The sequence below is a fragment of the Gossypium hirsutum genome, chromosome A02 (assembly GCF_007990345.1).
Source record: "Gossypium hirsutum isolate 1008001.06 chromosome A02, Gossypium_hirsutum_v2.1, whole genome shotgun sequence".
Classification (NCBI taxonomy): Eukaryota; Viridiplantae; Streptophyta; class Magnoliopsida; order Malvales; family Malvaceae; genus Gossypium; species Gossypium hirsutum.
In genome coordinates, this window is record NC_053425.1 from 24,953,750 (window position 1) to 24,969,601 (window position 15,852).

At 34.1% G+C, this 15,852-nt stretch overlaps 1 protein-coding gene across 12 annotated transcripts; it reads right to left on the reverse strand.

The window, feature by feature from the left end:
* Positions 1-3,405: 3,405 nt before the first annotated feature.
* On the reverse strand, positions 3,406-14,597 carry LOC107951058 (dihydroceramide fatty acyl 2-hydroxylase FAH1). Of its 12 annotated transcripts, XR_005906063.1 has the most exons (9): positions 14,296-14,459; positions 13,663-13,721; positions 13,203-13,295; positions 12,908-13,104; positions 12,649-12,754; positions 12,229-12,375; positions 11,832-12,036; positions 10,361-10,516; positions 9,501-9,715 (listed from the first exon to the last, which is right to left on the reverse strand). XR_005906063.1 is itself a non-coding variant. In XM_016885958.2 (7 exons), exons 2-7 carry the CDS (start codon positions 13,711-13,713, stop codon positions 11,917-11,919), a joined length of 714 nt encoding a protein of 237 aa, XP_016741447.1. In that variant the 5' UTR covers positions 13,714-13,721; positions 14,296-14,597; the 3' UTR covers positions 11,601-11,916. The 12 variants fall into 12 exon arrangements, 4 of the variants coding, with proteins under 4 accessions (XP_016741447.1, XP_016741449.1, XP_016741446.1 ...); XR_005906069.1 differs by lacking the exons at positions 9,501-9,715; positions 10,361-10,516 and adding an exon at positions 3,406-3,700 and having other exon boundaries at positions 12,229-12,390; positions 13,593-13,721; positions 14,296-14,466; XR_001698297.2 differs by lacking the exons at positions 9,501-9,715; positions 10,361-10,516 and adding an exon at positions 3,406-3,700 and having other exon boundaries at positions 12,229-12,390; positions 14,296-14,464.
* Between the last annotated feature and the right edge of the window lie 1,255 nt (positions 14,598-15,852).

Consider the following 15,852-nt stretch of genomic DNA (forward strand, 5'->3'; position numbering starts at 1 on the left):
TAGACACATCATGCAGACTCATGCTTTACAGGCTTACTCTTTCAGACTTTATCATACCAGATGCATTCACATTTCCAGACATGCAACACACTTTCCTTTAACATCACACACATTTTTTTAATGTAGAGACTTACTTATGACAGACACAACATACTTCCACATACATTTATCAAGCACATACTTTATTTCATAATATATGCATATCATCAAGTAACACATTCAAGTTCATCATATTTCCACAGAATTAGCATTTCACACTTGTATAGCCTACACATCCATTTTACAAATTAGTCATTTAGTAAAAAAGATATTAACATACAAATATATACGTAAGAGTCAGTTTAGAAACTCACAAAAGTCTCACGAGTTTCTCGCAAGGTACTCATAAAGAGTTCACGAAGTGCTCACCTTTAACAGCTTCGAACACCAGACCCGGGCTTCTATTGAGTAGCTCGTAGCCCTGTAACATCCCACTCGATAGAATCTCAGTATCTGAATATTGTTTGAAAGAGTAAGACAAGTAGAATAAGTCTAGAAGTGAATAAAGTCAAAGCTAATCTAAAAGATAAGAACCATGTGGGTACGCCTATGACACCTTGGTATTGGTAGACACTAGGTTGGCACATGAAAATTAAGAGTTATGTCTAATGAGGAAGGATTCACCCAAAAAGTCTTTGATTGGTGTAAATAGGATTGGTGAAATCTGTTATAAGTAATAAGGAAATAAACCTTATGGTGAGAAGTCTATTCCAGTAATAAATGTACTTAGTAACGATGGCCTTGAGCCAGTTAAGTTTTAAGGAAACAACAGTTAAATTTTAATTGAATATGAACTAAAATAGTTAAAAACCAAAGGAAATCACTTGATTAGTATTATTGAAATTTGTAAAATTTGGATAAGATAACCAATTTATTGATGTGACTTGTGCTTGGTTCCAATATGGACTTGGGGTTAAGTTAGAGGCATAAAATAGGTTAAGAAGAAATATCTTCTCTCTCTTTCTCTCATCGGTGGAGTAAGGCTAAGAGAATATGAATGAACTCTAAAAAAGATCTAAGGCTGACAATTAGGCAAGTTAGAAGTAGGGTAACGTCGAGTGTATGGGTGAGCCCTAAGTAATAAGATGTTATCTACCCTACTAATGCTCTTAATGTATACATATATGTATGACCAATATAGGAAAGAACGCCTAGCGAAGCATTGAGGAGGCTCAGATAATAAGGCCGCTGCTGAATTGTTATGCCACGAGATACACTCTGATGAAATGACTAAATATAACGAATGAGTTAAGACCCAAGGTTAAGTCACGTATATGTTTTCATACGCAAGTCTTTACAGTTGCCATGCATCTAACTAGTGATCACATTGATTAATACACGTGTCAAATATCCACTATAACAAAGGAAAATATTTAGTTGATTAGGTAAGTGAACTAATGGGAAAATTGTCCCATCCTTTAGGATGAGCCTCGAATGAGAGGATCAGCCTTGAAAAGTCCTTGTAAGGTAAGTCTCCGGACCTTGTATGCTAAGTTGTCAGAGAGCAGTTCTGTTTAACTTGGTAGAGCTTTGTTATGCGATTTTAGTGTTTGAAGTAAAAGGAAAATTGAGTTAGATAAGCAGGCCTTGATGTGTTTTTTATTGATTAATATTAAAGGGCTGTTGATCTACTAAAAGGAAACCTACATCTAATGTCTGAAATTGCAAAAGGTGAGGATCTTGTGATGTTCCGTAAGGATCATATGAGGGTTCTGTGAGGGTTCTGTGATGGTTCTGTGAGTACCCTATGAACTCTTTAAGTGTTCTAACTGTCTGTTGCATGTATGTTTATATGCTTGTTTCTTCTATGCTAAATGGTCTTTTGTGCGATAGAAATGTGAACTATGCATATGTGATACGCTGATTCTATGAAAATGTGTATTTGATAAGCTTGCTTGTATGGCTTGATGCCTAAGTGACAATGTGCCTTTACTATGAAAAGAAAGGATGAACATGATGTATATGCAAGAAAGCATGAGCTGAATGATAAGTCTTTGTTCTATTGAAAGGTAAGTGCATGCATGAGTGTGCTCGAAGCACAATTTTCTTTGCATAAAGAGTCTGAGTTGTATGTCTAGAAATGTAAATACATCTGCATGTTAAAGCCTGTTGTAAAGAGTCAATTAAGAACGACTATGCATGTCGAGTCTACTTGTGTATGCGGGTCTATCAAGACAATAAACACAAATTCTGATATGGAAGTTCATAGCCATAGAAAGCGAAGACCATATAATGTAAGGCCTAGCCAGATAGCTATGCATAATATGGGGAAATGAAGACTCACATAGTGTGAGACCTAGTCATGGGGGCCAAGCGTTATATGGGAAAGAATATAATGAAATGGCTGGTTGGGTGAGTACCGGGCGATGAGTATAGGCGAACCTTTATGATTGTTCTCTGATATGTGAAAGCCTTTGTGGCTATTCTATGTTACATGTGAGCCCTTGTGGCGAAATCGTCAAGTGAAGCTTTTGTGGCTAATTTTGTTATGATAAGAGCCTTTGTGATTGATTTTGTTAAAAGCACCTTTGTAACACCCCAAACCTAACCAGGACAGACTGGGCCGAATTCGAAGCGTTACATTAGCCACCTAAGTGACTCTCCGACTAACAACCTCCCAAGACACACCCCGACCTTATAACACCTCAATATTATACATTTATTAGTTATTTATTAATGTGGAAGCAGTTTGTGAACCAATTTTAAATTTTTTATAAGTAATTTAACTTAAGGGAATTTTTGTCATTTTACCACCTATGGTTAAACTAACCCAAATTTAGATCTATACATTTACCAACCCCATTTTAATCAATTTATGCAAGCCCTAAAAATTTCAACTTAATATGAGATTATTTTCTATGTCTAATTCAAGTTTTATCATTAAGGACTAAATCGTAACAATTTCAAACTATCAGTACTATACCCAAATATTGAATTGAGTGTGTTTCTAACAAATTTTATCATTTACATGTCTAATCCTAAAATTTTATTAAGTTTTCTTATCATTTAAGGCTCTAATTAGACTTATCAAGTTACAGGACTAATTTGTAATTTAAACGGACTAGAGAACCAATTTAAAAAGACCAGAATTCAAACCCCCAACAGCCCACTACATTTTTTTGGTGCAAACAATTCGATTTTAAATTCGATTTTGAGTATTTTAATGGCCAATTAAACCTGATTTAGCTACAATTAAATATTATATATATTCATACACATTCAATTGAATTTATTAACAACAATTAAGCCTCAATTAAATAGAATTAAACATTCAATTTCATGCATATCACTTATCGGTTTCTTCAAACAAGTGGCGTACCTTAGTCGCTAGTAAACCACTCTATAGAAGCTTTATTTAAACAATAGTTAGTGTAAACATCATGCCTCACACACTGTGTTATTAATCACCGTGTTATCAAGCAACAATACACCGTAAATTATTCAATAATTAAACTCAAACATGCATATATGATATTATAAAACCATCCAAAATAAAAAATGTCCAATGTCCAAGTCCAATTACAACAAAAATTAAACTAAACACCTGAAGTTCCATAATGCCCAATTAACATCTCTAAAATGTGTAACTAAATCTCTACCAAGTTGTAATCTCTCGGAATTCTCTTGCTCGGCTCCTCAGCTCCTCAATCTCGTCGGTTAACTGCACGAATATGAGGGTGTGAGCTTAAAAGCTCAGTGAATGTTAATAAAACAACGAGTAAATTAGCACCCAAATCATTCTTAAATTGAAACCAATCAAATACAAATTTTCAATCACAATATCAATCCATAATAGTTCAATGTCATATGCTCAACCATGTATCAAAAATCATAATTAATCATGGCATATAATCATCAATTTAGCATATAACATTTCATACATTTATATTGGTATACAATCATGGCTTAGTCGGGTGATCATACATCAGATAAACGGATGCTCTTACTCCCAATTAGAATCAGAATCAATCCCGGATTGAGCGGGCCAAGGTCACACGCTCCCTTATATCATCTCAAATCAGTCCTGTTGAGTGGAAACACAAGCTCAACACTCCTTTATCTACTCCAAATCAATCCACCTAGAGCCTCATTGCTCACAAATAACATATCAATGTGGTGAGTACTCAAATCCTATGGCATGCTAACTATATCTAATGGATCCACCATGTTATAATGTCAATATAATCAATCAATCATAAAATAATTTCAGTCAATAATGTGCTCAATTTAAAGTGCCAAAATGCATATGTGAATCATGTAACATAGCCATTTTAACATCAAATTAAATCTATCATATCAATTACCTATTATCAATGTTCATTTATCAATTGAAATATCAACATACCATGAACCAAAAACTCCAACATACTTGCTTAGTTCACTATTATAATCAATCAAATCAAGCACATAAAATCACTATATGCTCACTTACCAACACTTAACAAAAATTTCATTACTTAAACATAAATCAATAATCTTGCAAAATTAACCAACCAAAACTTAATTAAATATTTGCAACCAATAATTAATCATCCAATTAAGCATAAGTGAGGGTCAATTTACCAAATCACCTTTTAATAACACTCACTACACAACTAATTCAACCACAACCAAGTGATCAACCAAGAAAATCCAAGCTTTAATTTCAATTAGCTCATCCTCTTCAAGATTCGGAGCTTACCGGATTTGTATCATCAAGTCAAAAACTCGATTCCTCACAAAATCGACCACTCCAGCCCTCCTTTGATTCGTTCTAAATCCTTTCATTGAAAATCTTAATTCAAGAATCTTGAGAAAATTCAGAATATTTTTTGCTACTTTTGTGAATAATTTCTAATAAAAAAAGAGTATTTTGATAAGGAAATTTGTTGAATCTATTCTTTGATGATAGATCTTTAAAACCATGCAAAGAAAACAAATTTTATAGCTCTCTAATTTGATGTAAATGGTGTGAAAAGTAGGCTAGATGCATTATGTTCAAAACTGAAACAACCCACTAGAAATTTAAAAATTGGGAAATTTGTCCAATGGCCACTCCCACATTTCCCTTACTTTACCAATTGATCTTTTCCCTCCAAAATTCTGAATTTAAAGGTTTATTTTCCAAATAAATACTCCAAAATTTCCCTTATTTTACAATTAAATCCAATTTAATTAATATTTAAATTCAACTTAAATTAACCCCCAATAAAAATTATTTTAAAATTCTTTTTCGACCCAAATTAATTATTTTCACTAATAATTATTTAATTACTTTAAAATTAATTTTCTAAAAATATATTTTTTATTTTTCCAGATTAGTATTTAATCGATTTTAGATAAAATTGACCTCCTAAGTTAAATTTAAAAAATTACTATTAACCCAATAAATTCCTATTCACCCTCAATACCCAAAAATATTCTCGAAACTACTAGACCTGATTTAGGGATATTACAACCTTCGTGGCAAAGTCTATTGAAAGTACCTGGACGCCTTTGTGGCTATTTATTGATCAAGCATGTGTTTGTAGCTTCCAAAGATAAGGGAAGACATTTGTAGTAAAGAATATGCCTTAGTGGCGTTGTCTGTGAAATGACCACAGGACAAAGATCTAATAGCGATGCCAAAGTGGTGGATGTTGAAGAGAATCATAACTATCTAGCTTAAGACAACAAAAGAATGACAAGAAATGCATGATCATGAGAAGCGGACGAAATCTGCCTTGACCACCAGTAGGAAGGTGAAATGGAAAGTGAGTTACCAGTACAAACCTGTAAGTCAAATGATACTAACTAAGGTAATAATGTTTATAGAATATTAAGGAGTACAAGGTATATAGAGATTTAATGCATGTTTTGCTGAGTTAGATAAGTACCTGACTGGTTCTATAAAGTGAAGTGCAATGTTTATACTTAATATGAAATGATGAATAAATGTATGATAATGCCTCACTAAGTTCTCGTGAATTTATTATAGTCGTCTCTGATTGTAGGATTTGTTAGAAATAATGGAGATGAGAGACAATTCCAAGGCTACGCAATAGGAGCGACAATATGTTCTGATATACATACAGGGAAGAAAAAGTTATTGTGGAGTTACGATCTATGCCAAAGGAAAAGCTAAGAGAGTCATACGATTAGTTATAAGTAACAATAACACATAAGTTTATAAGAAAAGCCTTATGGCGAAGTTAAAGTCTGCGCATAAAATGTAATACTCTATATAGTGATAGAAGCAAGGCGAAAGTAATAGTTATATTATTCAGATTGTAAATGTGATTTTACACTATACAAGAAGTTATACTCAATAAGTGAAATGAGGTATTTCAGTTATAAAGACTTAGAAATTTTATTAGTCAAATAGTTGCATAGGAAAGTGAAGTAAGAGACTAAGTATGTCAGTCTTTGGGTGTAACACCCAAATACTCAGATCCAATTGATCGAGTCAGGTGGAGGCCATTACAAGCCCGTAAATGATAGATCACAAAAACTCATCAAGATCAATAAATTTGTGTCATTCTTCTTTCCACTTTGAATACTCGAATCTCATAACAAAACCTTACTATGCTTACTTTATCAAGCTAAACAGATCTGCTATTTGGTAGCATAACATGTAAGGTTGTGAACCTTACCTTTACAGGGGCATCTCTAGGCTTAGATCTAGCTCCTACCTTCAACTTAAAGGATCTATTCTGGTTCTTCATAGACCTAAGCCGAAATACTTATTGAAGAAGGATAAGGATGACCTTGATAGCCTAGATTTATACAACCATTGCCCTTATGATAACTTGACACTTGTCACAATTCTAACCATTCAACCATATGAGTGGCTTACAATTGTAGAGAAACGTACATGACAATCCATCCGCACGCATATTTAGGTGCATGTGAACCCATTTCATGGTTTGTTCCGAACCACTCGTTGGAATGTAACTAAGTTCGTAGCTTAGAAAAACTTGGCACATACCGCCTATCAAAAGTTTCTTATTTTCTAAAGCATGATTTTTCACCATTGCTACAGGAGTTGTTCCTCTTATAGCTTCGCCAAAGGTGGGTAGAATCTTGCCAATCCGTTTTCTACCGACGTTCATGTGGAAAAAGCTTTGTCTTTAGGAGTGCCTACAGACTTCGAACATTTAGTCAAATCTAACACTTTACTTAGTTAGGGCCTATTCCCAAACCCTCTCTTCTTTAGGCTAGATTTAGTCACAGGGACTTTGCCGAGCAAAGTGTTATAAGTACACTTTATTGGCTTGAACACTCTCACCAAACAAACTAATGACAGACATACCTATATCTATGATTCCTACTGGAATTCCAAACTCACAGGCTAGTTCGCTCAAAATGTACGAGTATGTAGAACCAGAATCAATCAAAGAGAACAACAAGATGGTTACAAAATGAAAGTACTTGTGAAACATCGGTCACTCCCTGATCCTATGGTTCCCTAACAACATATACTCATGCAAGCCCTCATGTCTTAACTTGAGTGGCAACTATGTGCACTAAGGTTCGCTACCTAGCCTGTCTTGTATCACCACCTTTACCTCAACCTCAACTGCGAGCCTCTAGTCGTACTAGGGTGAGGGTTGAGCTCTGAGTTTGCGACCTCTCTTTTCGTTCTAGGCAGTCCCTTAACATATGTTCTTTGGATCGACACTTAAAACATCCCTAGTCAATTTTTGGCATCCTCCAGGAAACCTGCATTCGCAATGTTCATAGAACGAACAACAAGACGGTCTGGGTGAGCCTCCAGTACCAACCACAATATTACTTTGCTCTCATGACTGGTTTGATCAGAAACTGTATTTTACATTTCTGCTAAAGTTACGTGATTTGCAATCTCTTTGGTCGTTTGTCCAGACCGTCCAACCATTCCTTTCCCTGACCCCGTTACAAGTTGCAGAGCCTCTGTTCAAATCTCCTCGACAACCTTTGCTTTTTCAACCAACTCATCGAAGTTCGCCCTATTATGTGCTACCAGATAAATCTGGATGTTGCGATGCAATCAAAAGTGAAACCTTTTGCAGCGATCCCTTTCCACAAAGACCATTTCAGCTACTTATTGGCTAAGTCACACAAATTCTGCCTCGTACTCAACTATTGACATATTGCCTTGCACCAGATTAATAAATTCTCGCTTGCGAGCTTCCATGTATTGTTCACCTATGAAGTTCTTCTTAAATGTTTCAAGGAAGAAGTTCCAAGTCAAACGATCCATAGCAGTTCCTTGCTTCACAGTGTTCCATCAACGATGGGTTTTACCAGTGAGTAATGACACAATACATCTAAGCTTTTCCTTCTCTGTACAAGTTATTTGCTCAAGGATCTTCTTAACACCCTAGAGCCAATACTCTACCTTTGTAGGATTAGCTCCTATGATACCACTAAACTCATTCCCACCCAGGGCTTGTTGATGCTCTAAGGGCAACCCTCGATTGGCTGGGGTAGTATTAGTACTAGCAACACGTTGGAAAGCCCCGATCATGGCTTGTACGAACGGTTCGACACTTCTATCCAGAACATTTGCCCTACGAGGTCGCACAAGTGGTGTCGAAGTCCAGTCACCCTCTAGAGGGTTTGCAGTTTCATTATCGCTGCTCACACCCTCGTTGGCATGGTTCACACTAATGTTAACTCATCCCATAAGCATCTTGTAATTTCTAATTACACAAAACAACTACGTAGGTGAGTAGCGAGAAGCAATCCTTGGCATGACTTAAAAGAACATGCTAATAAAGGCAATGTGTTCCCAATTCTATTCCAAACAATTTCCCGTAAATTTATTTATGGCTCGCATAATAGAAAGTTCGCATGGTAGGGTTTGCAAAACAATCAAACAACTAGCGAACCCACCTGTCAAACCTATCGAGCCTGGTGAACCTAAAAAATTAACCAAACATGACTTTGATAACATTAAATGTAACACCCTAAACCTGGACAGTCTGACCCGAATGCAGGGTGTCACATTAACCACCAGAGTGACTCTCCGATCAACACCAATGAACCTCAAACACATCGTATATTAATGGGTTTATATGTCATCATAAAATGGAAAATTTTAAGCCATGGATTAAGGTATGAAAGATTCGAGGATTGCATTCTTAAGGTTCGCACACTAGGTTATCAGTATGTTACCTCACAGCAATGTTTTGCTCTAAAATAGGAAAGCTAAGAATAGCCCTTGCGTACTGTTCCTCATCATCACTCTTTGGGTCGCGATTTAGGACTTGGAAAGTAATAGGTCGAGTGAACTCTCCTCAAAGAGTCTTGCGTATGGATTTTGGTGAGCTATGACTACTCTAAATATATGGCAAACCCCCTACTCTGAATTGTCCCATTTCAAGGGTCCTCACGAACCCTTCGGGTTAGACAAGCTGGGCTTGCACATTATGGTAGCATGTGAATACCACTTAAATTTTTTAAATTTTGATTTATACACGAATGTAAATTCATTAAACATGAGCAAGAACTTTTAAGAAAACATATCATCCATATACCTAAGTTTTAGCACGAGTAATCATTAAGAATTTGTAGTTACATAAAGCATTTCTAGGAGATAATAAAATACGACTTAAATTCTAGGATAACTTTGGTCCATATTGCCTTATTCTTCCAAAAATCAACCATTCCGAGTACTTAGGAAAATATGTCAAATTTCTGACTTCGTGGTGTGCTCTCACCCAACGCTACTTATCTGAAAGGTTACAAAGACTATGAGTTTACAGCTTAGTGAATGAACAGAAAAACCACTTAACACGCACAAAAACATAAGTTAAGTAAGAGCTTATTTTAGTTTCTATCTGCGAACCAGGTTCGCCAAAGTTACATAAAGTCTAGTTCCCGGTTGCGCACTATTAATTAATATAAAACAATAAAACATGATAATTTGGAAAGCTAGTTCTTATTCGCGTATTCTTTGCTGTTGGATAAACGAATCTCCTTATAACTTAATCACTTTGCTTAAAAGGTCTAACATAACTCAGAAGTGTAGTATTAAGCTAACACTCTCCATCACACTAGCATGTCTCATTGGATAGAGCTTAGCTTGACATTCCCTTATTCTTCCTATTCTGTCCTAAAGCCTCTCACCCAAATCACAAAACACAAAGATGAGTACTAATAATCCTATAGCATGTCATTATATCCAACAGATCTTAAAAGATTTTAGTTTCAAAACTTTTATAAACACATAAAGCTCGCAAAACATATAATCACATAGAGCTCACAATTCGTAAAGCTCGCAAATATATATAGCTAGCAGTATTGAGCTCGTATATCACTGTTCAAATAATCACACATTTAAACACAATCATAAAATAAAGTTTTAGAGAATGCTTACTCTTCAAAACTTAGGGTAAAAGCCTAAGCTCTTGATTAACTCTATGGTTCGCACATACAAGTGGCGATTCCTGAACACTCACCAGTTTGCTGAAAGCTTTAAACAAGCTTTGTCTTTCATTTTCTTTACTTGTAGATGGCTTTACCAAGCTCGCAACTTCACAAACATTTTACACACATATCATTAACAGTTAAAGCACATTTAAACTCATTCAATAACACAAGCAAACCTAGGTTCGTACATTCTGGTCTTATAGCGAACCTAGTTTCCTTTGTTGCGAATTTACTTAAAAGGCCCTAAAGTTACTTCTAATCACCTAGCACAACGTAGAAACAGAGTCTTACCTTGAATCCTTAAGAAAAGCAGACTTAGTTTTTTATTTGCAGCACCTCAACAAAAAACAGGGAGAAAGAATGAAGGTTTGGCTAATAGAAGGGTTTTAGTATTTATAAAGGTTAAAAACCTTCATTGGCACAGTTTTAATTCCTATGTAACTAGGGTAGTTTAGGACGTACGGGTCTCCTAATGAGAAGAGGTCGTGCATGACTCTATTTTAAGGAAGTAAACTGTTTCCTCAGCTCTTCTCAAATAACTATACAACTACTCCTACTTTCACCCTTTTCACAATTCAATCCCTAACTTTGTTAACCAATCGATCTAGGTCCTTTAATAGTCAATAACGATTCACTGGTTCAAACTCCTAAACCCTATTTCAAAATGTTACACATGGGATTTCCGTTGAACTGAGATTCATATATGAACTTTTGGATGTTGGCTTTTGTATTTTGCATTAGAATTTCGCTTGAATACTGTTTAATATCAAAGTTTGTAATTCAAATCTATTTTATTTACTTAAATAACGAATTTGGATATTTAAATTTAATATTTATTTATATATTTCAGGCATAGTTTATATATTTTTAAATCATTTGACATTCAACCTTCAAACTTTTTTTAAAATTAATAAAATTTTTAAAAAGTTCATAAAAAAAACTAATCACATAAAAAATAAAAGTAAAAATATGCCCTATAAAACTTGTTTCGTTGAAAGAAAAGTATGATTAAAATTTAAAGGTTGAGACCAATGTGCAAAAAAAAAAAAAATTTACGCCAAAGTATCCTTAAGGGTTAAATGTTTAATGGAGACAAATATTGAATCGAATGCAGCTCTTAATGATAAGATTCGGGATAGAAACCGTTTCCTAAATAATTTTTCCAGAGAGTGGTCACCCATACGAAATATAATAACAATGGATTTTTAACACTACAATCAGTTTCCTACAAAATAATTGGGATTTTCAAAGTGTTAAAGAACAAAGAAGTGCTTCTGGAAGCTCTACTCCTCAAATAATTGAAAATGCATTTACACAAACAACTCATTATATAGATAGGGAGATTAGAGGAATATAAGACGCCAACCCCAAAACACTACAAAAATAAAATACAAGCACATGTAAATATTGTTCAATACCTTCACCTGGAAATAGACCCAGACCTGGGCTTGGTCCTCACAGGTTGCAACCAATCAATGTTTGCTATCATACTAGCTTACTAAATCATCTAGCCTTGTCAGCTGCCTTTGTTTGAGGAAGGGTTCCAAAAACTCTGTCCCAAAACGCTGAAGTGATCCCAAAGCCCTTATTTTGGATCCTAAAGTGATGGTTCAGGTGATATTTCTGCAATAAAAAGGATCAAATCAAGCTACGGAACACTTGTGACACAAGTGTTAACTACTACTTTGATAAGGTTTAAAATCTGCTTTCATTAAATCCATGGGGCTGAAAATTTATAGCGACAGCCTGCTCTAGATAATGTGTTTAACCAGCAAGAAAAGTTGCCTGCGACTCGTTAAAACATAAGTTTCTTACCTTAAGGCTTTTAGGAACTTGGTTGGTGGGCTGACCATGGTGTAGGTAGTAATGGGTGACATCATACATAACATACCCAAGTAAACCTCCTCCAAACAAAGCAGGAGTAGTGGACGGAGTGGCGCAAAGCTTAATCAGGTTCCAGAACTGGTAAAGACACCGCTAAACAATAAGTGGAACGCAAGTAAACAGAATAATTCAAAGATACATGAATTGCACATGCAATAAAATGCTTTTGATGCAAACTTTCACAGTTCAAGGTTTTGAAGGATTTTACAGAATAACAGGAAACAAAATTACCATGTAAAAGACATTAGACACAAACTATTATCAAAACTCAGCTGTCATCTACTCGAATGGGAGACCTAACTAGCATCATCATGTAATATATCAACAAGAATTGAAGTAAAAATAACACACCGGTATGCATAATATAGCAGCTGCAGCAGGTGGAAAAACAAGCCTCAGGCCGTCCATAGGGTGCTTGTGGTGGCAGCCATGAAGAAGATAGTGTATGGTGTTTCCCCTATATCAAAGTCCCCAATGAATTATTACATCTTTTTAGAATACTATGAAGGCTAATATGCGCAGAAAAGGCAATAAAATTTGCAATACAAAAGTAAAATATGCATTTGATGTTTTCTACAAGAGTTGTGAACCAAGAACAGAAGGAACTAACCAATAACTCTTAGTTTCAATGTGGAAAAGGAATCGGTGTAAAACATATTCCACAAATGTCCACACAAAAATGCCAAAAGCAACCATTAAAGCGATTTGGGAAAGTGTATGCCCCATACGTACGGACATTGAAATGCACCAGCAAACAACAGGCAGCCATATGGTTGGAATTGCCCACCAGGCAGTGCGAGTCAAGAACTGTTTTAAGTAAAACAAGCCAAAGATGCATTAGCACGCACTTACAACAAATTGCATCAGTAATGCTTCATAAAATATTTCACAATGTTTATAAATACCTCCCAAAAATCACTCTCAAAGAACCTAGGACCTTCCTTGCTCACAATAGGCTGATGAACCCACTCCTGATAACTTTCTCCAAGGTGACCAACCTGTCGTAGATCATAAAACAGTCAAAATCAATAGTTTTCAACTAGAAAAATATCAATCTCCCTCATGCCTAACATTGCTAAAGAGTATTTAAACTGCAAAAAAGGAAGCAATGAAATCAATGAAAGAAACAGAACAAGAAGTTAGTGTCTAATTAACACCACCAAGAAATCAAATCAAGGAAATAAACAAAAGAAATACAGGACTAACGAAGCAATAAAAAATTTCACAAACATATCTATATGTCGCTATTTTAATCACATAAGAAACTATATTAGTGAACTGAAAACCAGTTACACCATAGCTGTCCTGTCACCACACATGCTTGTTCCACAAGATAAACCAAAATCAAACGTATGATCTTGGCACCTGGAAGACAAGGGGTTTATTCAAATCAACGGTGAATTTGTGTGCAACCATCTTCGCAACTGCATTAAAGAAAAAATATGTTTAGCAAAGGATTAATAAATTAGTAATTTTTGTTTGAAGAATAACAAAAAGAGTGAGGATGACACAAGATTCCACTTATGTCAAGCTACTCCATGGAATTTGTACCATTACTTAACCTCAAATTTCCAATTTTCAAACACATTTCGACCCTCAACACCCGAGGATAAAAAGCATGAATCAGATTCCCACAGGAACGAACGACAAATTAATTTTTTAAAGAAGTTGTTCAAATTATAAAATACTAAATAAAGATTCGGTTACATCATTTCTCAGCCATCAATCAGAAATTTGCAGGAAAAGGGAAAAAAGAAAAAGAAACAGTGCTACTAAAAAAATTAGTAAATCAAGCACTTATGTTCCTATTACCCCAATTTTTTTAAGCACCCAACCAGCATAACAACACAATGTACTTAACTGAACCATCAATGAAAACCCAGAATTCAGAAGAAAAGAGAAAATAAATTACAGCAGATCTAGAGATTAAAGAAAAACACAAAAATAAAAAGCCAATAAGAAAATTAAAAAGAAAGAAAGAAAGGAAGCAGAACCAACCAAAGAAAATGTGGATTGAAGCTAAGCAAACACACCAAAAAGCTAGCTTCTCAATGTGAAGAGCAGCTAAAATAGAAGAACAAGGTTTGTATATTTTAGTGAAGCAAAGAGAAGACTGAGAAAGAAAAGGGACAGGATTTTGGGGGTATAAATTAAGTGTAGATAAATCGTGGGAGATGATATCAGCCGTTGATTTAAAAAAGAAATATTGTTGGGTATCGAAGAATAAAAAGGCCAGCGGATCTGTCTCACGTTGGATTCTAAATTTCTAACGGTTGCCAGTCTGGCATATTGAAGATCCAGCTTCGTATTTGCGTGGGGTGGGGGTGGGGGTGAGGGAACTATTTTGTATTTTGCACACATGGTATGCAAGAATGTGAATGCCGAATTTTGCTGATGTGCTTAAAGGGTGTTGGGTGCTGACCGTGGGCTGAGCATTTGGTTAATTTAATGTCACCAGAGAGATTTTTTTTTTTCCAATTATAGCAATAGAATAAAGTCTGAACAATAAATACGATTAGGATTACTCAAACTCAGACTATATGACTCGAACTCAGACTATATTTGAGGTGATGAACATTCTGACCATCAAGCTATATAATCTAATAAGTTAAATCACATCAATTCATATTATTAAAATATAAATGAGAATAAATGTAAATATAATAAATATACTTATGTCTTTTAAATTTTTATTTATTTAAAATAAATTATTACTAAATAAGTCAAGCTTTTAAATATTTATTTTTATTAATACATTTTTATATGATAATAGTTTATTTTTTATATAATTTTTTAAATATTATACTTTCCTTTTTTTTTGTTAATAATAATATATTATACATTCCTTTAAAACAATATTTAATTTTTTCAAGATAAGTTCATACATTTTTTAATATAACTATCTTTTTAGAATTTTCTTTTAACATTTAATTTTTTTTAATTTATTAAATAATTACCCTAAAAATCATTTATTTAAACATTTATTAATTTATTTTAAATTAGTGTCATAGTTATGATAATAATCGGTTTATAAGAGCAATTAATAATAATAATAAAAGCCTAAATTTAACCGTACGTTTAGATTGAATGAAAATAGAGAGAAAAAAAAGAGGAAAGTAATACCTTTGTTTTGAATAATTTTTTTTTTATTTAAGTAAGGAGAGTTGAATATCGGTAAAAGTATTAGAGAAGTCCCTATATTTTAGGGCAGATTGTATTTTGATCCTCTATTAAAAAAATCAATAAATTAACTCTTATATATTTTAAAATGTGCAAAATAGCTCCTCCGCTAAATTTTTGTCTCTTAAAAGATATGTGGAACATTAATTTAAATGATTAATTACTAATTTGGTCTCTGAACCATATCTAAAATATTGTTTTGATTTTTTAAAAAATTTTCTTAACACTAATTCTTAAAAATTATAAAAATCTTTAAAATAAATATAAATTATTAAAAAATTATTAAAAAATTATGTTGAAAATTATGTAAAAACTCAACAAATTTAGCCCTCAGTGTCTACAACATTTTTCATTGCAATTCTAATTCTTAAAAAA